The 25,621-nt window shown below is 41.0% G+C and overlaps 1 protein-coding gene across 5 annotated transcripts in view; it reads right to left on the bottom strand.

The window, feature by feature from the left end:
• PIK3CG (phosphatidylinositol-4,5-bisphosphate 3-kinase catalytic subunit gamma) overlaps positions 1-25,621 on the bottom strand; it is a 35,811-nt gene that overhangs the window by 3,785 nt on the left and 6,405 nt on the right. For all 5 annotated transcript variants that reach the window (XM_074367657.1, XM_010946704.3, XM_074367656.1 and 2 more), the window contains 8 exons: positions 24,449-24,514; positions 24,110-24,335; positions 22,562-22,665; positions 20,176-20,322; positions 18,262-18,352; positions 17,339-17,469; positions 16,245-16,356; positions 14,691-14,848 (listed from right to left, as the gene is read on the bottom strand). In XM_074367657.1, the coding sequence (XP_074223758.1) occupies positions 14,691-14,848; positions 16,245-16,356; positions 17,339-17,469; positions 18,262-18,352; positions 20,176-20,322; positions 22,562-22,665; positions 24,110-24,335; positions 24,449-24,514 (1,035 nt within the window). The remainder of the gene's footprint in view (positions 1-14,690; positions 14,849-16,244; positions 16,357-17,338; positions 17,470-18,261; positions 18,353-20,175; positions 20,323-22,561; positions 22,666-24,109; positions 24,336-24,448; positions 24,515-25,621) is intronic.

Genomic DNA, 25,621 nt, shown 5'->3' with positions numbered 1-25,621 from the left:
TAAATAATGTTTGCCAAGAGCTAATGGAATCCAAAAAAGAGAAAGAAAGGCAGCATTTGAGATTTAGCTAGTTTTCATCTTTAGCATTTGTCCTGTTCTAAGAAAACGGATGAATCAGTTTTTTCATTGTCTGACGCTCAGAACTGTTGAATGAGCTTTGAAATTTTTTTAGAAGAATAATATAATTAATTTTATTTCAGTTTATATTTAGACCACAGGTCTTGACATTTGTTGCGGGAACACATGGCAGCAGTGACACGCGGATTGGGAGAATTACCAGAGACGGAGAAAAGTTTAGGAAAGTTTAACAGGTACGCTGCTATAGGGAACAGTGGGCCACATAGATAAGAGGTGCCTTCCTGAGTTGACCTATGAAATTTTAATATAAATTCTGAATACTGAGTGAGAGAGAGCTTGAAACCGAGTAGCACTCTGTGGGGCCTTTAAGGGTCAGACGCCTCCCCCATATCCTCTGCTGTAGCTCCCTCTGGAACACCCAGATAATAGTATCTCATGTATATTTCCTGAGTTTCTCAGATGCTTAAAACCACCGCCAAAGGGGAGAAACTAACTACTTGATGATGGAGATCGTGTAGCCCCCAGACCTTCTGGTGCCTAGGGGTTGATAGTGTTGATTGCCCTGTTCCCTTGGCATCAACCGGAGAATTGTGTACGAGCTGATCATGTACCCTGCTACCCCCTTCCCTCATCTGGCCTTTATATAGGCTTTGCTGAAACCGTTTGAGGAGTTTGGGGTTTTCTTGGGCATGAGCCTCCTCATCCTCTTTGCTCGGCCCTACAATAAACCTTTCTCCACTCCAAACTCCGACCTTTTGGTTTGTTTGGCCTCATGGTGTGGCGGGCACACGAACATGCCATCGGTAACAGGCTTTATGCTATGCCATGGCCGGTGCCTCCTCTAAAAGCCCTGGCGTAGGTGATACAGGTGAGTTAAATCCACTTCATAAGCAAAAGGCATGCTCATGTCAATTAAATTGTTCCTGCATGGAGAAAAAGCTGCAAGGTTCCCAGTTTTACGACATGAGAATAGTCCAACTTTAATATTACAATTTCGCAAAGGTGGCGTGTTAAAGAAAACTGAAATTAATGATTACAGGTTTAAATATTTCAAATAAAATACTGAATGAAATGTTAAAAGAATAACACCCTTGCCAATGAGGGTTTATTACAAAATTGCAAGAGTAGTTCCTCCTAAGGTACTGGATTAAAATCTACTTTTGATTTTTCTAAAAGTAACATATAACTTAACATGTGACTAAAATGTAATGGTGTGAGGGATCACCTGAAATTACCACTCAAAATCATTCTGAATAGTGAGTACTGGAAAAAGAAATTGGATAAAGTCAGAAAAGTGAAGGTAAAATCATTAGTATTTACAAATAACTGTCTTCTTGGAACACTGAAGAGGGGAAAAAGCTAAAATGCTATTGTAACTAGTTTTTACTAAACTAGCTTTTTATAAGTTAATAAATATAATGCTATACATAGGGGCCACTAGTTAGAAAGTAAAATGAAAACACAGATGCTGTGAATAATGGTAACAAAAAACCCCATGATTCCTGAATGGCCATCATTCAAAAGTCCACAAATGACAAATGCTGGAGAGGCTGTGGAGAAAAGGGAACCCTCCTACACTGCTGGTGGGAATGCAGTTTGGTGCAGCCACTGTGGAAAACAGTATGGAGATTCCTCAAAAGACTAGAAATAGACTTACCATATGACCCAGGAATCCCACTCCTGGGCATATATCCAGAAGGAACCCTACTTCAGGATGACACCTGCACCCCAATGTTCATAGCAGCACTATTTACAATAGCCAAGACATGGAAACAGCCTAAATGTCCATCAACAGGTGACTGGATAAAGAAGTGGTATATTTATACAATGGAATACTGTTCAGCCATAAAAAAGACAACATAACGCCATTTGCAGCAACATGGATATCCCTAGAGAATGTCATTCTATGTGAAGTAAGCCAGAAAGAGAAAGAAAAACACCATATGAGATCACTCATATGTAGAATCTAAAAAAAAAAAGAACATAAATAGAAAACAGAAACAGACTCATAGACATAGAATACAAACTTGTGGTTGCCAAGGGGGAAGAGGGTGGGAAGGGATAGACTGGGAGTTCAAAATTTGTGATATTGACAGGCATATGTAGAATAGATAAACAAGATTATATTGTATAGCACAGGGAAATATATACAAGATCTTGTGGTAGCTCACAGTGAAAAATGTGACAATGAAAATGTGTATGTTTATTTATAACTGAAAAATTGTGCTCTACACTGGAATTTGACACATTGTAAAATGACTAACTCAATAAAAAAATGTTAAAACAAACAAAAAACCCCCCTATGATCCTTAGATAAACACCTACACAAAACAGGTAGAACCTGTTTTTTTAAAACCATAAAAATCTACTGAATTATGTAAAGAAAGCTTGAACACATAGGGTGACATAGCATGTTCCTCACTGATAAGACTGCTTATTATGAAGAAAATTTTTTCTCAGGTTAATCTATAAATATAATGAAATTTGAATAAAAATTCCGACTGGATGTTTAAACTCATGGTTTTAAGTTCATCTGGGATAATTAGGGCCTGGGAGAATGTTTTGAAAAAGTATAGTAGCAAAAAACAGCAATGCCTGCCATCCTAAATATCAAAATACATTATAAAACTACAATATTTAAAACTGTGAAATAGCATCTATTCTTTTCCAAAAAATATAAGAAATTTGGTGAAACAGAATAGAAAGTTCAGAAACATATTTAAGTATATATTAAATACATAATAAAGGTGACTCCTCAGATCTGTTGGGAAAAGACCTATTATTATTTGATATATGGGACTAGTACAGTTGGCTCATAATTTGGGGAGAAAATAAAGCTTACTCCATGTGATATCCCAAAATAGATTCCAGATGAATTAAACATTTAAATGTAAAAAGAGAAACTAAAGAATCGTGGCATGAGAAAGGAAGGACTTTATGAAGCAGACCTCCAAGGTGGACTCTATAAGGAAAAGATGAAGAGATTACAAAAACTTCAAATTTTGGAGGAAGAAAGCTATAAACAATGTTAAAAGAGGCAAATGCCAAGAGAAAACATATTTGCAACATGACAGATCACTTCTTCACCCCTAGACCCCTGTTAGCTCTTACAAATCAACAAGAAAGAGATGAATAGTTGGCTATAAAAACAGGCCAAGGATAGAGTATATCACACTATAAGACATAAAACCATAAAAAATACGCATATGAAAAAATATGCAACCTCATTAGCAATCAGATAAAGGTAACTTAAAATGAGATGGAAAAAATGCTCAATATCACTAATTGTCAGAGAAATGTGAATCAAAACTACAATGAGGTATCACTTCACACCAGTTGGAATGGCCTTCATTCAAAAGACCATGAATGATAAATGCTAGAGAGAGTGTGGAGAAAAGAGAACCCTCCTACATTGCTGGTAGGAATGCAGTTTGGTTCAGGCATTATGGAAAACAGTATGGAGATTCCTCAAAAAAACCAAAAATAGACCTATCATATGATCCAGCAATCCCACTTCTGGTATATCTGGAGGGAACTCTCATTGGAAAAGATACATGCACCCCAATGTTCATAGCAACACTATTTACAATAGCCAAGACATGGAACCAACCTACGTGTCCATTGACAGATGACTGGATAAAGAAGTTGTGGTATATTTATACAATGGAATACTACTCAACCATAAAAACAACAAAATAATGCCATTTGCAGCAACATGGATGGGACCTAGAGATCGTCATTCTAAGTGAAGCCAGAAAGAGAAGTAAAAATACCGTATGATATCACTCATACGTGGTATCTAAAAAAAAAAAGGACACTGAATTCATCTACAAAACAGAAACAGACTCAGACATAGTAAACAATCTTATGGTTACTGGGGGTAGAGGGCAGAAGGGGATAAATTTGGGAGTTTGATATTTATAAATGTTAGTCACTATATATAAAAATAGATTTAAAAAATTTCTTTTGTATAGCACAGGGAACTATGCTCAATATCTTGTAATAACCTTTAATGGAAAAAATATGAAAACTAATATATGTATGTATATGCAAGAATGGGACATTGTGCCGTACACCAGAGATTGACACATTGTAATTGACTGTACTTCAATTTAAAAAAATGAAAAAAAAATAAAATGAGATGGAAACATTTATCTACCAAATTGGAGACTCTTAAAAAAATCTTTTTAAGGATAATATCCAATTAACCTTTCGTAATATCCGAATAACCGTCCATAGGCTGATGGCAGATGGGGATAGGTATAATTTTACTAGCAGACAACTTGATAACATGTATCAAAAGCTTTAAAATACTTATAACTGTTATATAACTTAATTGTGGCAGTGGTTACATAAGTGATGCATTTGTCAAAATTCAAAGAATGGTACACCTAGAAAAGCCAAATCCTCCTTTATGTGAATTATGTCTCAATAAAGTTGACTTTTAAAATGTCTGTATGTCCTTTCACCCAGCAATTTCCATACTAGAAGTTTACCCTTAAAAATTCTGGATGATTTTGCAGTGATTTATCTCCAAGAGTGTTCATTAGAACATTGTTTAAAATTGTGGAAACTTGAAAGCAACCTAAAGCCCATACAGCTGGAGATTGTAGATACTTCTGCAAACCCTTTTTAGCAATTGCGTGCTCTGTAACTACCAGAATGACACTGTAGAAGAAAAGTTAAGAAGCATGTAAAAGTGTTTGCATTAAAAAGCAGGTATTAAACAACACATGTAGCGTGATCCCATTTTGGTAAATGATCACAGAATATTTATACAGAAAAAAGAACATAAGTCACAGGCCAAAATGTTAATAGTGATTTTTGTTTTGCTTTTAGGTGATCTCGTCTGTGTCACCTGCATGTGGCAGGGTGACTGCAGTGATGATGGTGGTCGGGCCTGTGTCAGTCTGTGGCTCGAGGCTGGACTGTGCGCATCACCCTGTCCAGGTACAAAAACCCACAGACTCTTCTGGCATTTTTTAAGTGAGACAGTGAATATAGACTGCCTGGCACAGAGGCTGACATGTAAGAAGGATTCAATAAATGTTAGTGCTCTCCCTTCCCTACCCAGAGGGCAGATCAACGCTGCCTCTTCTTTCTGCTTGCTCACCACGAAGCAGGAGACTCAACAGACCCCAGGGACCATTTGGGCTGTTTCTGCCGCAGCCTGGGCACCACTTGTCCCCTGGAAGCGGGCTCAGTGCTTTAGCACTCTTACATTCTTCTTCTTTTTTCAATTTCTTTTTTTGAGGGGTAGGTAACTAGGTGTATATATATGGAGAGAGAGAGGGGGGGGGGGGTACTGGGGATTGAACCCAGGACCTCATGCATGCTAAGCACACACTCTAGCACTGAGCTATATCCTCCCCTCCTTGCTCTTGCATTCTTAATGAGTCCACTGAAGTACGGAAATCACTTTCTTTTCTTCATCCATAGGACCCACTAAGGTCTCTGATTTCTTGGTGATTAACTGGCCAGGGGCAGACGTCTCCACAAGCAACAGTCTCATTAATTTGCCAACTCGCACCGTTTTCACAAGGGCCTAGATGGGGATGCCTTTTGATTTTGAATTAGAGTACATTCTGATTTTTAATTATTTTCTATCCTTCTGTTCACTGGGGGCTCCGGGCAAACCCCCTACTGTCTGAGCTCAATGTGTGGCTAAACTTTTTAATAGGAAGTTTTTGAGGAGGAAAATGAATCTAGGGCCAAGGTATTGTAACACCAATCCACAGGTACTCTTTAAATATTTAAGTGGCAGTGCACCGATTCACCAATCGCTGTAACCACAGAGAGACACATTAGAGGGAGGAACTGACCTATTGCTCTCCCAGGATATCTCACCTATGTAAGGAATTTCTCCCGGCTTGAGTTTAATTAATTCTAATTTTTACACTCAAGGGTCACTGCTATGAGAAAGAAATTTCATCCCCAAATTTAACCACTTGCCCCATACTGGTCAGACACGATGTCTAAATTCTGACTGGCTGTGCAGACTTAGAGACTTGGTACAGATTTAATTATCTTCTGCTTAGAGATGTGTAGAGCAGTGGTTCTAAGCACAGAGTCACACCTCACTACCTGGATTCAAATCTTGGCTCTATTACCAACAAGCTGTTATCAGAGAAGTTACCTAACCTCTCTGGACCTGTTTCCTCATCTTAGAACAAGAGCAGTAATGACAATACCCCTGTCATGTGGTTGTGGTGAGACTCAAGTGCTGTGTAAGCAGTGGCTATTGTTACTGACAGCATGAGAAGTTGCATTTTGAGCACACACTCCTCAATGCTGAGGAGGTCACCTTGTCTTCTAGACCACCTGTCCAAGAAGTCTTCTCAGACAGCAGAGACCGAGGGGTGGGGGTGGGGGGCTGGGTGGGGAGATGAGCCCCACTCCAACTGGTATTGATGGAGGGGTGTCCTGGCGCAGGCCCCGGGCTGGGCTGGAAGATGAACGCATCTGGCAGACTGGCTACTCCGCAGGTGGTGCTCTTGCTACGAGGGGCCCAGCTGAGCACTTATTTGCCCACTAAAGCCCCATAAGTTTCATTTCTGCCCTGACACTCAGCGCCCTGACCACGCTGCCCCAGCGCAGAGGCCTGTGGTTTGAGGGACTGTGAGGATGTGGCTTGGGGAGCGCGGGGGAAGCACAGAACACAGAAGTTACTGGCTGCAGCAACAGAACTCTCCCTTCTGCCAGGGCCGCCTGGCATGGACCTCACCATCATCACCCTGCCTTCTCAGCTGCCTGTTAAAGGCTGTAGACGACTGAGCAGAGAAGAAGGGGCAGGGGAGAACCCAAGATTGGGGACTTGGTGTAACGTACTTGTTAACCAGGGTGAACGTGGGGAGCAGTGGAGTATTGTTAATGCCATTGGCTCCCCAGTAGACGGAGCCAACACGGCACGTGCGCTCTTTACCATAGTTGATCCAAACGCCTTAATTGAAGCATCGGGCAGCAAAGGAGAGGATTGCTTTTCCAAAGCTACCACTCGCCTAAATCTGAGAAACAAAGGAATTCATTACAATTTTAGGGTCAGATCTTTGACTTGATTTGTTAACTGGCCTAACTTACCAGTTCACTAAACCAGAAAACAAGCTACTTTCTATACACAATCTGTTAATTCTTTAACCATCAATGAGCTGTGGCTGCCTTAGACTGTCCAAGGTCACGTGAAAGACGCCTGAAAACCAAATGCCTCCATTCTCATCTAGAAACAAAGTGGAAGTGAAATATGACTGTACGTAGCCACAAAAATGAGGAAGTAATGTCAGGACCATACAACTGAAACTCCAGAAAAAGAATTGAGGGCTGAGAGGACAGAGAGAAGAAACACTCACAAATATTCATCAATGAGAAGCACTGTTCTCACCCACCTCCTTTTCCTAAATAGCAAGGTGGCTTCTGTCTGCCAGAGGAAGGAGACAGGGGAGAAAAAAATCATATTTTAGTCAAAGAGGGGTTTGTTTGTTTGTTTGTTTATTTATTTATTTATTTATTTATTTATTAATAAAAATCAATGAATTGGCTAGGCAATGCCTTTAGAAATTATTTTGGCAAAATAGAGAAGGTCACTGATTAGCAGACCTAGTAATGCAGGAAGAAGCGCCTTCTGGTAAATCTGAAAGACTGTGCCTGACACTTGACCATGCCCTGGTGGAGACTGAATGAGGACTGTCATCTTTAAGGACTTGAAAATGATTCTCAGACTAGCTCTGTCGACCACGGAAAGGGCTGTACTGCTATCTTTTCAAATATTCAGCTAGAAGCTCATGAGAAACCTAAAGGTTCCAATTAAACTGTTCTAAATAGACTGGATGTAGGTGTATGTGTGTGTATTTGCCTTTTAGCCTTGTTCCAAAAAGTGCTGAGATGGATTATTTGGATACACAAGTCACAATAACATTAATTAGACGTGGGTAGAAAAAGCAACAGGAATAACACAGGAAACGAACCACCATGGGTTTGGAAAAGAGACTAAGTTAAAACTATCCATCCCAAATCCTCAATACTTGCCGAGGGCGGTCTTCAAAGACATCTGCAGCCAAAAGGAAGATGGAATCTGTTACTTCATCCAATGTTCAGAAGATTTTAAAGAACTATTCTTTTGGGAGAAACACAGCTTTTCTAGAGACTAAGACCTGATAGAAATTTTGCAAGAGGACCTTTATAGAGAATACACTTTGTAACACGGTGAGTAATGTCCTGCATAATATTCTTATGGTAGACAAAACAATTCTCTAAGAGAAACTAAACACTCAGAGAAGGATGCCAGTTGGAAGGTTATTTTCAGTAAATTTTTAGCAGTAACAGGGTCTTGTATCTTAGGCACCAAATGACACTGCATGCTGGTGGATCAACATACAAATTCAATCCAAGGCCATCTTTCCAGTCTTGTATTCATAGCCTTTCCAGAAAAGTGATAAAATTTGGCAAGCTTATCCAAGTCCTAACAATTCTACAAACCCATGCAAGTCTGCTTCTGGTGGAGATATCATGCCAACATATTCAAGCCCCGACCAATGGCTGATGTGGATCATTCTCTGAGAGTATCTTCTGATGGGATAGCGTGGAGAGAGTGAACTCCTGAGGTGTTCACATCTGGATGGAGGGGGCTGAGCTCAACCTTGTTCATTGGCCAGGGTGCCAATCCCAAGAGGGAATCCTTTATCAACTCAGTATATTCTGGGCAGTTCAACTCATCATCTCCCTGCTGACTTACAATAGGTCTTTATTACAGTAATTTGTGATTAATTGAGCTCCAAGTGACTTCTCTGCTTTGCTCTTTACTCCCCTAATCCAGCCCACGCACTGCTTCAAGTTGGACCCCCATTTCCTTTCTTGACTCAAATTCCACTACACATTCCCATGTATACCTAAGTTCCATCCATACCGGACAACTGCACTTTTGGTCCCTAAATACTGATGCTAAATACTAACTTCATGCCCTTGTTCATGTTCTTTCTGTCTGGCTGTTCCTTCCCCTCTCTGCATCTTCTTGGTAAAATAAAAACAAATTCAGACCTTAAGTCTCCGATAAAAAATGCTCCCTTGACTCCACAGCCTTTTTCTATTGCCCGGGACAGGATTCATTGCTCCCTCTGCAAACCAGTGTTGAAATCCTTACTACACGGCTGTGTCTGCATCTTTTCTGCTGTGTGCTGGGACCATGTCTCTGCCTGTGTCACCTATGCCCAGCCGTGTGTCTGACACACTGGCGATCATCTGCAAATGGATGATGAAGAAATGCTTCACACGCAAAAGCCAAGTTCAGTTTGGGGCAAGAGTCATTGCTTTAAATCAGGGTGGATGATGGAACAGTCATATCTGAAGGGAACTAAGCTGTAAATATGTGAGCCTTCTCTGGGCTCGGCCCAGTACCTGAAAGGTTGTGGTGTGTTGAATGAGTGTGTTCTCTTGGATGGGGAAAAACAGGGCCTGGTGACTACAACAGGATGGAGCAGGAGGCTGAGGAAGCCCAGCCCGGCAGGTGACAGGTGGAGATGGTTAGAGGTGTAGACAAGTGTCACCACATGAGGAAGGGGAGTCAGAGGCTAGGAATGGGGAGTAATGGTGATGTGGCCGCAGTACTCAGAAGGGTGTCAGTGGGGAAGGTCTCTGGGGTCCCTGTGGCTGGGATTAGAGTCTCCGGCAAGAGCCCCCGTCCTAGAGGCAGGTTAATAGGCAGGGTTAGGAGGCAGACGAGCTGTGGCAGAAGCGGCCACAACAGCCTGGGATCTGAGATGAGAGCGAGACAGCAACAGAGATGGACTCTGAATGAAGGGTAAGAACCCCAGTCAGGACTCCGCGTACAGATGGGTGCGGGGCCGACAGTGCAGGTTGAGGGACTTGGGTGTGCCCTGGCGTGGGGACAGCACTGCCCGGAGCGGCGACCTGGTGGGGCCTGATGGCTAAAGTGACACAAGGAATGGGCTCCAGACATCTCTCATACAAAACGCTTCTTAAGAGTGACATCTAGGGGCAGGTGGCCTTTAAGGATGCTCATCAAACTGCCTGCTTTGTAGGGCTGTGTGTGTAAGAGAGATTATTGGTTCCTCTGATTTCTTCAGCTTTATCTGCCTTGCATTTGCCTACTGTGTGCAATGCACATCTTCAAGATGCTGGTTTCTACATATTTCACACTCCTTGAAAACTATCCTATATTGAAACCGCATGTCCTGTTGGCATGACTACTGCTCTGATTGGGAGAAAATACGTGACGTTTATGTCAGTAAGGAAATCTCTACAAAAATGTGATTAGGCACCAGATGACACTTACATATCTGTATGAATTACTAAAACATAAGATCTCATTTATTTCCTTCCTCTCTGATGTTTGGGTATTTAACCCGCATCTTGGAGGTTTATTAACTAACATCTGTGTGGTGCCCGAGTTACCACTGCATAAACTCACGGAATCTGTTGTATTGTGGGGAAGGAAGGTTTTAAGATCTTTTTTTCTCATGGAGGTACTAGGGACTGAACCCAGGACCTTGTGCATGCTGGCCATGCTCTCTACCACTGAGCTGTACTCTCCTCTTAGAAAGGAAGGAACCTGAGAGGTTATCTCGTCTCATCCAACTCCTAACCGGTTCAGGAACTGCTCCTCTGCCATCATGCCTTCACTCAGCAGATCTGTACTGAGTCCTTCCTAGTCTTAGGCCCCACGTGGGATCCAGGGCAGATGTGGCCCTGCTGCCCAGAGCTGCCTCTGGGAAGGGAGAGACAGGCAGCAGGAGGTGCAGAGACCTGTGTGCTTTGAGAGATGCTCTGAAAGCAACGGGCAGGGGGCTGTGACCCACGAGGGACCTAGTCTAGACACCGGCTCTGAGGGATGACATTTGGGCTGAGGGCAGTGATGGGCGTTCTGGGGTGGATGCCCGTACAGGGACAGCGGGACCAGGGGAAGACACAGACGAAGGCCACCCTGACCCAGTGAGCAAAGGCAAGCGAGTACCATGGGGTGAGGCTGGCAGGGGCAGGGGCTCCCGGGCTCAGGGCCTTGTAAGGCAAGCACAGATGTTCAGGTGTTATTCAAAGTGAAGTGAGAAGGCACTGAACAGGTTACAGAAAGGGAATAACATTATATCTGCTTCTTAAGTTCAGTTTTTAACCAAATTCTGATTAATTCACCACCTTCTAAAAGACCAAATACTTAATAGAATGAAGGAAAACCACTGAAATGTTGACAGTATTCTTTTTAGAAGGTGGGAGAGTGGGTCTTTTATATCCTAATATTTTAAATATTTAGCTCGCTTTTTTTTTTTAAAAGGAAGCATTTAAAATTTAGAAAAAGCCCCCGCATTCTTACATAAAAGTATATGGGAAGCCAGATTTCATTGGCCAGTGATATCAATGTATTTGCATGTGAGTATGGTCTATAATTGTTCAATGAAATTTGAAACAAAGGTGGTTCTAAAATACATTACCAGCAGGTAAAACATTGTTTTCTTCTATGTGTTTTTAGTCAGGGAGAGATTTGTTTTTTTTTAAGGAGAGTTTTATTTATCAAAATTGTCATCATTGCAGTACATCTGTTTACACCTGTGTACAGGATGCTGCTCCAAAGGCTGACAGATAGTCTTGTGTTCAAACAGCAGGCCCTGGTTTTGTGTCTTTTTGTAGTTACAGCTTGTTCCTGAACCCTCCCCTAGTTTAGAAATAACTCATGAATATGGCTCTGCTCCACCAGCGACCTTGGAAAGAAGAGGGAGGTGGGATAAAGCAGCGTCTACCTCTTTCTGTTCCCCTGACTCCCATCCTCCCGCCACTGGCGGAGGTACATTTCTAAGTCTCTGTGGGGAAGGTTCACCTCACCCTTGACAGAAGGGCTTTCCTCCACCCTTCCTAACAGGTTCTTCAAATGTGCTGCCTGCATTAATTAACCTTATCAATTCGAAATTAGTGATTCGCTGGAAATGAGGACAGCTTTAATTCCAAGTGTAAATAGCTACCGCATTTCCCAGCCTACCTCAAAATGGCAGCTTTATTATGCAAGATCCGGGGAGGCTATTTAGAGAGTTTAGACACGTGCTCCCTGATCTTGAAGGACTTCATCTCAAAAAGGGAGCAGGTGACTGAGACAGAAAAATCTTCTGGAAGGCTTAGCAGTATGTAAAAAAAAATGTCAGCAGGTCTGAGTCAAACGATGAAAAAACTCCCTGATCATCGCTACTTTCTCATGTTTTATGTATTTCATTTCTGCTAGAGGTCTCATTTCAAACAGGGCTTCTCAGTTGAGAAGTTTTCAAAGTTTGAAGACCCACTGTGATGTAGGTAACAATGGAGGCTCCATTTATTGAGTTCCTGCTGTGGTCTAGGCACTGGGCTAAGCATTCTATGTATTTCACGTAAATAAAGTCTAAAAAAAAAAAACAAAAACCCACGAGGTGGGTCTTAGAATTCCCATTGTACAGATGAGGAGACTGAGGTTCTGAAAGGATAAGTCATTTGCATCACATGCATAGCTATTCAGTAGCAGGGCCAGGATTCAAACTCAAGTTGGTCTGCTCCAAAGCACATCCTTTCAACTACAGTGCCACGCTAATCTGGGTTTAAGGCTCAAGTGTAGACATTTACAGGCACTTAAAAGAGTATGCTAATACTGCAAACACAGACATAGAAAAGCACAATAAAACTTATGGAGGTGTGATTTTGGTGGTACACACACTGCCTAGATGTTGATTTATTTTTAAAATTTTAATTAAAAAATTAAAAAAAATTTGGGGGGGAGGTAATTAGATTGATTTTTTAAAAATAGAGGCACTAGGGATTGAACCCAGGACCTTGTGCATGCTGAGCAAACGCTCTACCACTGAGCTATACCTTCTCCCCTTTTAGATATTTCTTTAATGAAAGGGGTTCTAATGGCTCAAGAAACAAGCTTTGGTCACAAAGGATGGAGAAATGCTCCTGGACGAGGAGGACAGACTGCCAAGGCTCAGAGTTCTTGCTTTGTGCAGAAGCTGCCTGGAGGGGGAGGCAACCTCTCTGTGTCCTCCCCAAGCCCCCAATCTTTTCATTAAAGAATAGTCTGAAACTTCAAATGACAACAAAGAAGATAAAGGGGAAGTCTAGCTGGGATTTTAGGGGTGACATGGGCACTATGGGGTCTATGGGAATGTCGTCAAAAACAGGACAGATGGACAGTCATTCTGGGGAAAACCACTGGGAAAAAGGAAGAGAACATAAACACAGAGACAAGGAGAGACTGTGGGTGAGGTCAGATTCCTTGTGTCTGTTTGACCCTTTAAATGGCACTACTGCTGCTGTATTTGTGCAAAGCTTGTCAGCTGCATGCTTCCAGGAGAGGAGAACGGAATATCTTCCTCCCTTTAAAGGGAAAAACTCTTCCAGGTGCTTTTTTTGTTTTGTTTTGTTTTGTTTGTGGAACCATTTTTCTCTTCCAGGAAGTTGTCAAAACATGGGATTTTTAACTTTAAAGAAAAACAGGACTGAAATGTGTCAAATCCCTGGAAACAGTCTTTAACCCAGTTGAGTTTACACAGAAAAACACACACTAAAAATCCTAAGACCATCTGGCCACGGAGATTTCAGTTTCTCTGACAACACCCCTGGAACTACGGGAGGGGAAGTCCGGTAACCACCACAGCAAACGTCAGCCAGGAGAACAAACAAGAACGGACTGGTTTCAAAACAATACATCTTAGTTCCTGTTCCACCAAACGTTAAGGCCCCTGTCCTCTCCCAAGGTTAACGTGGGACAGCACAAGTCCTGAGTGCAAATCAAATCATATTTAAGAGGCACGAGAGGAGGGGGCTATTTAAAGCAAACCTGAGATAAACGTGCATATAAAGTAATCACTCTGCTTCTGCTCATTGGTTTAGTGTTTGTATGGCGATAAAATAATAAAAAGGTTTACACCTTTTCTGAGTTACGTTCATTCATGGTTACTACTACATTTGCAAGAGTGAAAATTTTACTCCTCAGGTATTTGAAATCTGCTGTGATGGTCAAAAGTGGAGGTGGGTAGGAAGGAATGAAAGAGAAAGCAGAATGAGAAGACTCCCAAGGAGATGGAAAGACCCAGGGCAGGGCGGGTGTCACGGTGAGAGGGACAAGCCAGAGCTCTCAGACCAACCTGGAGTTGAGCTGACAAGATTTCAAATGAGAAGGGACTAATCTTTACAAAAGGAGACAAGCAAGAATCCTTTGTGTTGGTAACTGATAAACCTATGCCAGTAGCTAAAATCAAGCGAAACTCACAATCATTTGCAAGTCCTGAAAAGTACATGTAAAATTTAGATCTTCTAGGCAATGTCTTGATTAGGTAGATATTTAAAGGCTAAACCTGTTTGTCCGGTGCTTTTCCTGAAAGCACTCTTTTCAGGACCGCATCATCCTGGTGGGTTTTATTTGCCCATCCCACTGATTATGGAATACTTTTATTTGCTGTTTGGTTTTTGGGGGAGGATTACTGAGAAGCGTCATTTTGCACTTGGGGAAGGAACAGAGGAAATGGGGCAAAGGGTCATGCCAGAAGAAAGTGGGCAGAGGCGAGAGGAGCTCAAAGGGGAGCGAGAGGTGAGGGTGGTGGGCACCATCTGGTTGGTGTTTCCGGAAGGTGATCAAGAGGGAGGTCAGTTACCTGAAATTTCTGGAAGTGTAGGCTTGTCTTCTTTCCGGAAGTCCCCATCACAAACAGGAAGTCTGGGGTCAGCACAAAGGGTACTCTTTCTTTATTAATGCCCAGGAAACTTTTGTAATTCCCAAGAATGTGCCCGAAGTCAATGTGAAATAGATTTCCTTGAGGGAAGAAAATGTCTGACATCATTACCCTGGCATAAGCAGTTGCAAAGAACACCCTGATTTGTTTATCTCTTGACATTTTTAAGTTGCCTGAAAATGAGCTATCTTGGGTGAGAGTGCTATTTTTACTCTGTTTTATTAGCAGGTGTGTGTAGTAGTAGCCACAAAGCACCCTTTGAACCAAGAGTAGTTTTGATACCCTTCTGGTGTTCTTTAAATGACAGCCAGATGCCATTAAAAAAAATTCTTGTCTCAGAATTACTTTTAGAAATATAAATCAAAACTCTCTGGCTTATATGTCATCATTACACCCAAGACTCTTTTATGCCCTTTAAGTAACTCAGGAGAGACTGATGTTTCACTCTGCCAGGGTGGGGTTCATCTTTTACTTTTGAGTTGCATGATAGAAATAAATCATTTTTGAATTTCGTTTGGGTCAATTTCTTTTTTTTTTTTTAAACTTTCTTTATTGAAGTATAGTTGATTTTTTTGCACTTTTTTTGGTTGTTTTGGTGAAGAGGTAATTAGATTTGCTTACTTCTTTTTTTTCTTAATGGAGGTACTGGGGATTGAACCCAGGACCTCGTGCATGCTAAGCACGCACTCTGCCGCTAAGCTATACCCTCCCTCCATAGGTCAATTTCTACCACTACAGTTCCCATCACCTCTTCTCATTAGTATAGCCCTCTATATACGTATGATGCATACGTATATATACCTCTATATACTTAGATGCATTATCTCTTAATTCCCACAGAGAGTTAGTGATTTACCCCAATATGGTGCTGTTTCTAGACTCTACTCTTAAATTGGTCCAAATTTTTTGGAGAAAAATTTCATGGTGTGTAGCCAGTACTGACCACTGTCAGAGTGGACAGTGAACCAGTGAAGGGGGTAGGTTAGGAAGGCACAGCATTTCAGATTAAAGGATATCTGTGACTACTTTGTTGCTTCTCTGCACCATCGGACACTGCTGATAACACCCACTTGCATTAGCTTCTGAGATAGGACTGCCTTCTAGCTTCTGACTGGCTTGTCCTTCTGAAGTCCCATGTCCTGCATCTTCTTCCATTACTCACCCCTGGGTCCTTTCTAGAATGATCACAGCCTCTGTGTCCCTACACAATAATGACTTCTAGACATGTGCTCCAACCTTGACCTCCATTTAAAAATGTCTCTGTGCTGGGGGAGGGGGAATGGGGGGATTCGTGTTCAGTGGGCACAGAGTTCCCATGGGGCAAGGCGAAAAAGTTCTAGAGGTGGATGGTGGGGATGGTTGCACAACCAGGTGAGTGCAGTTAAGTATGCACTTAACACTGGTCAAAATGGTAGATTTTATATTATGTGTATTTTATTCCAGTTTTAAAAATTGATCTACAATACATAAACTCACCTGTCTCTGAGATCATAATATTGTCATTGTGTCTGTCGCCTATTCCAAGAACAAAGGTTGCCACACAGTAGCCAGCGCAGGAATAAACAAATCTCTCCACCGCTGCCTGAAACTAATTAAAATATGTCTGAACATTAGTTGTGTTTTAACTACAAAGAGCAGCATGAAGCTATTACAAAGGACTCCCCAAAACACGGTCTTCTGGGGATCATTTTCCAAGAGCAAGTCAGTTGTGCCTGGTTTCATTAGGGTTCTCTGGATTAAGTGCCAACTTTCTCACTGCTCTGCTTAATATTTTAGGTGAAGATACGATGAATCACAGTAGCCCAGGGAGGAAGCAAAGAGTCAAAGGACAACAGTAATTTAATCAGAGTGCCTCTCCATGCATGACTTGCCAGCAACAATACAGAACCCATAATGATTCCGCCTTCATTTGTGAACATATGTTTTGCTTGTGACCACTTAAAGCATGCATGGGTTCACAAATGCACATGTATAACAGACTAATAAATGCTACTAATTATATTTCCTCCCCCAAAGGCTGCTAACCATGCAAATGAGAAGTGCTAATCCTGTACAGCAGAACTTTAACCAGCAGCCAAACAGCTTAACCGCACAGTCTGTGAAGGACTCAGCAGATGTACTTCTGAGGAATGGGACTGACATTCTCAGCATCCATAATTTACCATTGGGGTTAGGGTGCGATGGTGGTAAATTATAAATTACTTTAAAAGATCTGTTTCCCAGGTCGGAAAGAGTTTATACACGGTAAATAAATTTTTCTGCTGAACAATAGGCGATCATCAAAAGTGGTAACAAGTTAGTTCCCAGAACCAAATTTTATGCAAAGCAGGCCTCCTAATCATAGGAGAAGCAAATGCTCAGGGAGTTCTGAGCCGAGCACCTCTGTGGTACACAGATCCGCTGTGTCACCATGGGAAAGCACTTAAAGCCCCAGGAGCTCAGGAATAAGGGGCTTCCCCAGTGTGTCAGGGTGCGTGGCCCTGGCAGACCCCTTGGAACCGTGAAACCTCTACTGCTGTGTCATGACAACGTGTCAGGAGCCTTCAGGGTGGGGAAAAGCAGGAGCCCACCTTTTCGTCAATGGGGCATTTTTCCTTGAGCCAGTGATTCAGGACTTCATCTTTAAAGGCGCCCGTGTTGCCCACCGTGCTTTGCTGAATTTTGGCGATCGTTGTGGCGTCTTTCACGATCTCGATCATTCCTATGGGAAGACACACAGAGTCTGATGCCAACCGGGGCTGAGTAACCTGACCCAGGGAGGAACGGCTGTGTCTCTGTTGGAGGGCGGAGAGCTTTCTCAACCAGGGGGATATTTTCCAGATTCATGCTGTTGGTTTTCTTAGGAGGAAGAGAAAGAAAAGGAGGAGGATTCGGGACTGTGTAGGACCTGCTTTCAATATCCCTGAATGAAAAGAGGAAAGGGCTAGTTTTTTAATAAGCAAAAGCACGAAGGTGTTGGATGCATCTTTCCTCACTTGGCAACCTGGGTCTTTCCCTTTTCTAAATTACAGAGTCTAATGTAAATGGTTTTCTACACTACTCAAGTTGGAAACTCAATTAAAAACCTGTTTGATTGAAATTAAGATGTGAAATGTCTGTAAAAGCACCTAAGAGCATGTAATAGCTTTGATAATGTGAATTCTGGGATAGCAAAACAAGTGACAGATCTTTCCATCTATTTTTAAATGCTATTTGTGAGAGAGAAGTTTAATGTGCAGTGAAACGTGTGAGTTCAGAGGTGGAGAAGTAGAGAGGAGGGAACAAGCTCTCACTATGGTCATTTCCTCATCAAGTCACAAGGAGTTCAATGGTGCATTCATGTATTCTCAGCATGTCTGCATTAAACCGAGAGTTACATTCGCCAGCATTGGAACATTTTCTTCCTTTTTCTATGGATTATGATTGTCATTTGGCAGTTATTAAATGCCTACACTAAAGGAATTATCCTTTAAAACGAGCTGAGTGGTCTGTTCACCCCGAGGTAACCACACACCTATTTTGTCACCAGTTGAGATGCATCCATACGGCAGGAGGCACAGATCCAAAGACTCAGTCTCCCAAATGGACTCCATGATTCGTAGAATCTGGGCATCAAAAGACAAAAACATCTCCATTATCAGTGTATATTTTTCTTCTCTGTTAAAAACAACAACAGCAACAGTCTTCTCTGGTAACACAAGGTATTTAAGTGACCATAAAATATGTAAGCAACAAATGTGCTCTTATTTATCGACCTGGTACTCTCAAGTTTCCCTTTCTTGGAAGCCTGTCAGTTTTGGTCCCTGAGAGGTACCTTGGGAAAGAGGATAGTTGGATTTGTTTTGGGGGAGGTTTTAGCCATGATTCATCTATTATTCAAATATTCCAAGTTATGTGTATTTTACCACAATGAAAAAGGTTCCACTAACACATTTTTATCCATAAGGCACTCACTCTTGGGCTACAACCGATGCAACAATAGCAGTAACAGTGGTGATGACTGACATTCACTGAGTGCTGATTTACGTTGATCCTTTGCACTAACCCCTAGCATGGACTGGATAATTATTCCCATTATGCAGGTGAAGAGATTAAGGCTTAGACGGCTTAAATAACCTGCCCTTACCTGCCAAACTGCCTCAAAGATGGGGGGAGAAAAAGCACTTAAACGACAAGTGCAAACTTCCCCTCAAAATGAGAGGAACAACACAGCTATGTTTTGTGATTTTGAAGTGCCCATGTTCAAATAATTCAAGATTCTGCAGATTTACTGGAGATTTAATAAACTCTCAAAAGCTTTGAAGGATTTCTTTTCTTTTTTCTTTTTTTTTTTTAGTAACTACTTCCAGGATAATACTCATACCGTTCTTTTTTTTCAATTGAAGTATGGTTGATTTACAATCGTGTTAGTTTCAGGTGTACAGCATAGTGATTCAGTTATATATATATATTTATATATACATATATATATTCTTTTTCATTATAGGTTATTTTAAGATATTGAATATATTCCCTGTGCTGTACTGTAGGTCCTTGTCACATACTATTCTTGAAAAGAGAGCAAAAGGTATTATTGTTATATCAAAAATAAACAAAAACAAGAACATAGAGATGAAAGCATGATCTCTTAAATAGGCTACATTTATGGGGAGAGTATAGCTCAAGTGGTAGAATGAGCACATGCCTAGCATGCACAAGATCCTTGGTTCAATCCCCAGTACCTCCTCTAAAAATAAATATATAAACCTAATTACAAAAAAAAGAATAGGTTACATTTAAATCAGTGTGGTTTGCCTATTTTCATTAAATCATACTAAATGTTAGTGTTACCTCTACAGTATTAAACCGTTAGGGTATGGAGAATATTACTTTACACATTTGCAAAGCTAAAGTTTATGTTAGAAAATATGAAAATGGTCAACATTGATACCTTCCCCGTTCACCTTCTGTTCTAGTATCTGTTTACTCTTGTTACTGAACTGCATGAATTCTCCAGTCGCCTGCCTGTTCATCTTCTCCCTGCTTCCTATTAATCATTTACTTGAGTTTGTGTACATGGATATGAATCAAAGGTGATGGCTCCGAGGAGAGCACCTGTGGGTGCGTAGCTATGTCTGTGGAGATGAATACGGCGCACACTAGGGGGTCAGTGTGTCTCTACCCTGTGTCCCACACTGGGAGTGGGGCATGCAGCAAAGAGGCAGGGTGAGGGAAGTGCAGCTGGCTGTTTGGGAGTGCGGACATGCACCTCCTCGGAATGGACAGAGCTGCGAGGCTCACTAGACTGCATATCCATGGGCCAGTGGAAACTGTTCATCAGGTAAAATAGGGGAACAGCAATACAGTCAATAGAAGGCATTTTTAAAGATCTAACAAAGAATTCTCTTCTCAGGTAATTGAAAAAAAAAATTCCTTAACAGTGGCCCACCTGTAAAATCAGCATGTCTTGGCGCAGATCATCACCGTGTTTAAAGATAATTCCAATTGTTTCGTTTGATAGAGCTGTAGGGTCAGCACATTTAAACTCAAGCCACAAGGGCTTTTTCTTGGAGGCCATCACTTTACATTTTTCAATCTGTAAGAAAACAGCCATAAGCTTCCTACACACAATTGAACACATATTGTGGAGACACACATCTTCTTGCAAAGCATCACTGTAAACAACTAGGACCCAGTCCCACTTGGAAAATGATTTTCAGTGATTTGGGTAAAAATGCCAAAGGCATTTTCATCAAATAAAAAAAAAAGCTAGTGAGAGGAATGCACACTGCTTCAACCAGTGGTTCTCAAAGTGTGTTCCAAGGAACCCTAAGCATCCGTGGCGGTGCCTGAGATGCGTGGCATCTCTCATCCTCTGCACACCCCACTCCCATAGGACTCCTGCACGTCTGTGTCCCCTCTAATGCAGAGCAACTTGGCTGTTATTTGTATATATATTTGGCCTCCCCCTAAGATTTGCGTTGAAAAAGAGTTCTGTTGTTACCATACTGTCTAAAAACTGTTGTTGCAGAATCAACTGCAATATAATTCTAGGCCAAATCTAACAGGATGAAATTTAACAGCCATCAATGGAAACCTAGCGCAGGTACAATGCCTATCTCCTGTCCCAATCCCCCATACATGTAGATAAATTCAAGGTGTGGGAAATGTGGCTTAGCAGCCACTCACTCCAAAAAAAAAAAATAATAAAAAATAAAAATCTTAGGAGTTTTAGCCAAAAGTGAATTGACCATGGATCAATAATATGATGTGCTCTTTAAGAAAAGCAAACATAATTTGAAGTTGTATTAATATATCATTATTCCTGTTAGCCTCTAACTTCATGCTGACAGTGGATAGTGTGTGCTTTTGCTATAGAGCCAGTTTACTGCTAAGAGGATGTAATATTAAAACATGGATCAAAGACTTAAATGCAGGAATTAAAACTACAAAACTTTTAGGAAAAAACATTTGTCACATTGAATTGGGCAGTGTTTCTCAACTTCGGCACTACTGACACTTTGGGCTGGATAATTTTTTTGTCATTGGGGGTGGGGACTGTCCTGTACATTGCAGAATATTTGGCAGCATCTCTGGTCTGTACCCACAGGTTGCTGGTAGCATTCTCCTGGTTGTAGCAATCAAAAATGTCCCAGACATTACCAAATGTCTCTTGATTAAGCAAACACTTGTTAGGACACGAAATGCATGAACCGTAAAAGAAAAAGTGATAAGCTGGACTTAAAGTGAAAACCTTCTGCTCTTTGAAATACACTACTAAGAAAATGAAAAGATAAGTCACAGACTGGGAGAAAATATTTGTAGACTATATCTGATAAAGGATTTGAATCTAGAATACAGGAATAACATAAATAATAAGAAGGCGGCAACCCAAATTAAAAATGAATGGAAAATGTGAAAAGAAACTTCCCAAAAGAAGATGGCAAATAAGCATGTGAGAAGATGCTCAACATCGTTAGGGAAATACAAATAAAAACAACAGTGAGATACCACTTCACAGCCATTGAATGGCTATAATTAAAAAGACTGATGTTAAGTGTTCGTTAGGATGTGGAACAATGAGAACTTGCATAAACTGACAACTGTGTCATAAAATAGCACAGTGCTCATTATAAAATGGAAAGACAGTTTGGCAGTATCTTATAAACACACACTTCCCGTATGACCTAACTATCTCACTGCTAAATATTTACTCAAAAGGTGAATAGAAAACAAATTGTGGTATTGCCGTGCAAGGGAATAGGACTCAGTCATAAAAAGGAACAGACTGCTGAGACACACAGCAACATGGATGGATCTTAAAAGCATTATGCCAAGTAAAAGAATCCAGATATAAAAACTACATACTGCAAGATTCTACTTCATGACATTCTAGAAAAGGCAAAATTTCACAACAGAAAGCAGATCTCTTATCTGGGACTGGGTGTGGAAGAAGGAAAGGACTAGTTACAAAGGGATCTGAAAGAATTTTTTCTCAAACATTTCAATGGAAATGTTTTGCATCCTAATTGTGGTGACAGTTATATGGTTGTATATATTTGTCAAAACTCATTGAACTTAAAATGGGTAAATTTTATTGTATACAAATGGTTCCTCAAGAAAGCTGATTGAAAACAAACTGGATGGGAGATTGTCTGGGGGTTGAGGTTTATAGTATCTAGTGTTTAGAGAAGGGTTTGACAAAAGCCCATTGGGGACTTTCCAGCTTCCCTGTCTCTGTATAGACATCGGCTTTAATCCACGGGACCCTGAAAAGTATGTGGAGCCACTGTCAGGACACGGTGACAACGTGAGGACATTAAGGCGATACCTACCACCAGTGCTCCTGCTTTCAGTCCAGGATCATATGGAACTCGGAAGCTCTGGGGGAGATTCAAATTCTGGAGGTTTTCAAGCTTTTGCTTAAGTTGGGAAATAACTGTAATTGTCAAAAGGACACAAGAGTTATGTTGAGTTCAAGAAATTAGCCATGTCATCTATCACCCTTCCTGAGGCCATGTGCATTCACAACATTCTATGTATTTGGTCTGGTGTGGAGCAGGAGGAAAGGGGGTAGGTTTCTGTCTTTGAGGAACTAACCATTCAGGGTGGCAGGATACATCAGGCTCACTAGGGGCTCACCGGGAGCGATATAACCACGTACATACACTACAGCAGGGGTAGGAATAGCTGAGTATATAAGGAATCTCGAGACGGTCAGGTGGAGGAGGATGTTTTAAGGATGGTGATAGGGAATTGATACTGTAGTTTCCTTTCCAACAACAAACTTTAAACTGCCATCTGATTTGGGGAACAGACATTTGAAGGCCGTTTATTAAATGGAATTCGGTTAGGGTTTGGTAAATTCTTTTCAAAAGAGGAAGTTAGATTGTGTGGAGATGATATGACAGCTTCATAATTCTAAAGGCAAAATACATACAAATTACTGCCTGGATAACAGACAGACTGGAGGCCAGTACAAATATTTCCCTGTCTTGCTTACAATAAAAATAAAAGTAAGATTATTACTACCATTATTATTTTTAGGAGAGAGCATTATGGGTGTATTGGAAAAGAATCAAAGGAAAAAATGGAAAATCAGAATATTCAGATGTGTAAAATACTGGCTGAGTATGTTACTGAGTGCCCCTTAAGAACCACAGTGCTGGATCTAGATATTACAAACATGAATAAGAGATATTTCCTAGCTTCAAGGCTCATGTAGTCTAACAGACCAGAAAGATGTGTTAATGACCATAATTTAATGTAGTATCCACCAAAACCTATAGGAATACAGATAGAGAGTGATTACTTTTCCTCCTTAGGAAAGAAATCCTGGAAACGGCTTCAGAGAGACGGTGATATATATATATATATATATAGGAAGTACTCTGATTATATATACACACACACATATATATAGCTATATATGATGTATATGTCTATATATATACACAAAAATTTAAAATAGTTTCTCAATTCATTATTTTAAAAGACTGAAGATTTGAAAATTATATGCATATATTGAAAGATGGGGAGAAAAGGATAAATATTTGGAAATAACTAATCTTCTGTGTGTGCATGACTATTCTTTAAAAAATACATCTTACATCTTCATTGTGCTGTTTTAATTTTTCAAAGCGTTTGCTATCTGTTATCATAAATTCATCATTAGAACGTGTATATGGTTTTTAAATATATTAACTTGTAAAGGGAGAACTTTACATTTGCTTCCTTCATGAAGACAGAAGAACAAAAAATCAGTTCTTGGCTACCTTTTGGAAGTTGGGACTTGGCTTCTAGGAGGAGGAAGAATCACAGGGGCGATGGCATTGGAGACCAAGGCATTTGGAAAGAGGACCAAGAAAATACAGCCACCGTACCTTGGGAACTGACGTCATACTTTTCTGCAGAGAGTGATTTAATATCAATGGTGACTTTCTGTAACATGTCAATTACTTGGACTTGTTGGGTGAAGTCGTGCAGCATGGCCGTGCCACAGCCCCTTAGATAGGCTTCCAGAATCACTGCAAACCTCTGCTGATAGTGCCTGGACTGGGCGATCTCACTTCTCAAGAACCAAAACAAGAAGTGACCAATTCTTTTGTTCTGAGAGTGGAAACAAGAAGATTGAAATCCTTATGACTCATGCTCGAGATCTCGGCCAATTCTGAACAACTTTTTAAATGTCACGACGCTTTTAGCAAAATAGAAGTACTTACTCTTAAGCCACGCTTCAGCAGAAACCTGGCCAGGGCGCTGTCATGGTATGGTTCAAATTTCACAGCCTAAGGGAAGAACACATTGGCATTTGTAGGACTGCCTTCTCTGTTGGTTAATCAAGAAACAGGAAATGGAGAAAAACTGATGGTCTGCCTTGGAGGGTTTCTATGGATAGGGTGATGAGAATCTCACCAGGCACAAGTTCAATCCTTTCTTTTCAAGGGCACTTTGGGCCAGAGTGAACCACTTGCTTAAGGACCAGGATTAGAAGCCAGAACTCTTGACTCACAATCATGAGCTTTTGATAACGGCAAAGACAAAGAGGGGAGGGCTTCTGTTCCCATTAAGGGCTTACCTGATTTATTGGAAGGATAGAAGGGAAAGATGGAGATGGCTATAACAAATCTATAAAAGTGGAAGGTACGAAAGGTTGTTGGAAAGAAAACAGACAGTGGGAATACTGTACATGTAGGGAGGAAAAAATATTTGTTGGATGTGAAGATCCTGAAAATCCCATTGCTTCTCTTTTATTCAAGATGTGTGTTTGGCGTCAGACTGCAAGTCACTGAGCTGCTCCCCGGTTCTCACTGCAACAGAGTGATCATTATTCCCTACCATGATGCAGCGTATACAGAGCTTTTTGCCCGAAAAATCTCTTGTTTTATATGATTCCTCAGGCTTAGTAGTTTTTAGTAGTTGTCATATCACTTGGCTAATACAGAGATATTCACGTAGGTGACAACGCTGAGACTGAAGGAAAAAAACAAAGTAAAAATTAGGGGTTGGACCAAGAACAGGGCTGGGGCAGGGGGCTGCCCTTCACTCCCCTCGCTGTGGCCTGGCCAGTTAAAAAAAAAAAAAAGTGAAAAATAATTAAATTATGGTGGGTGCATGGATATTAGTTACATCATATTTTGTACTTTTCTGCAAGTCTGCAATAGTTCGTAATTTTAAAGGCAGCAAGACTAACAAATATTGTTTGACTATTAGAGGTGCATGTATAGAGTTAAAGGGTAGATGTCATGTACAAGCATTAATAGAGGTTTAAAATTAAATCTCTCAGAGTATTTCCTTTATAAATAGACATAGTCTGTCCAATTTTCCTAAGGAATAGGAGAAATGCCCATTCTACTCTGTGTATTAGGGACCCAGGGCTTTTTGGTATGATTTAT

Source organism: Camelus bactrianus, chromosome 7, assembly GCF_048773025.1.
Source record: "Camelus bactrianus isolate YW-2024 breed Bactrian camel chromosome 7, ASM4877302v1, whole genome shotgun sequence".
In the NCBI taxonomy this organism is placed as follows: domain Eukaryota; kingdom Metazoa; phylum Chordata; class Mammalia; order Artiodactyla; family Camelidae; genus Camelus; species Camelus bactrianus.
The sequence above is the reverse complement of the archived record's forward strand: the minus strand, read 5'-3'. Positions and strand labels throughout refer to the sequence as shown.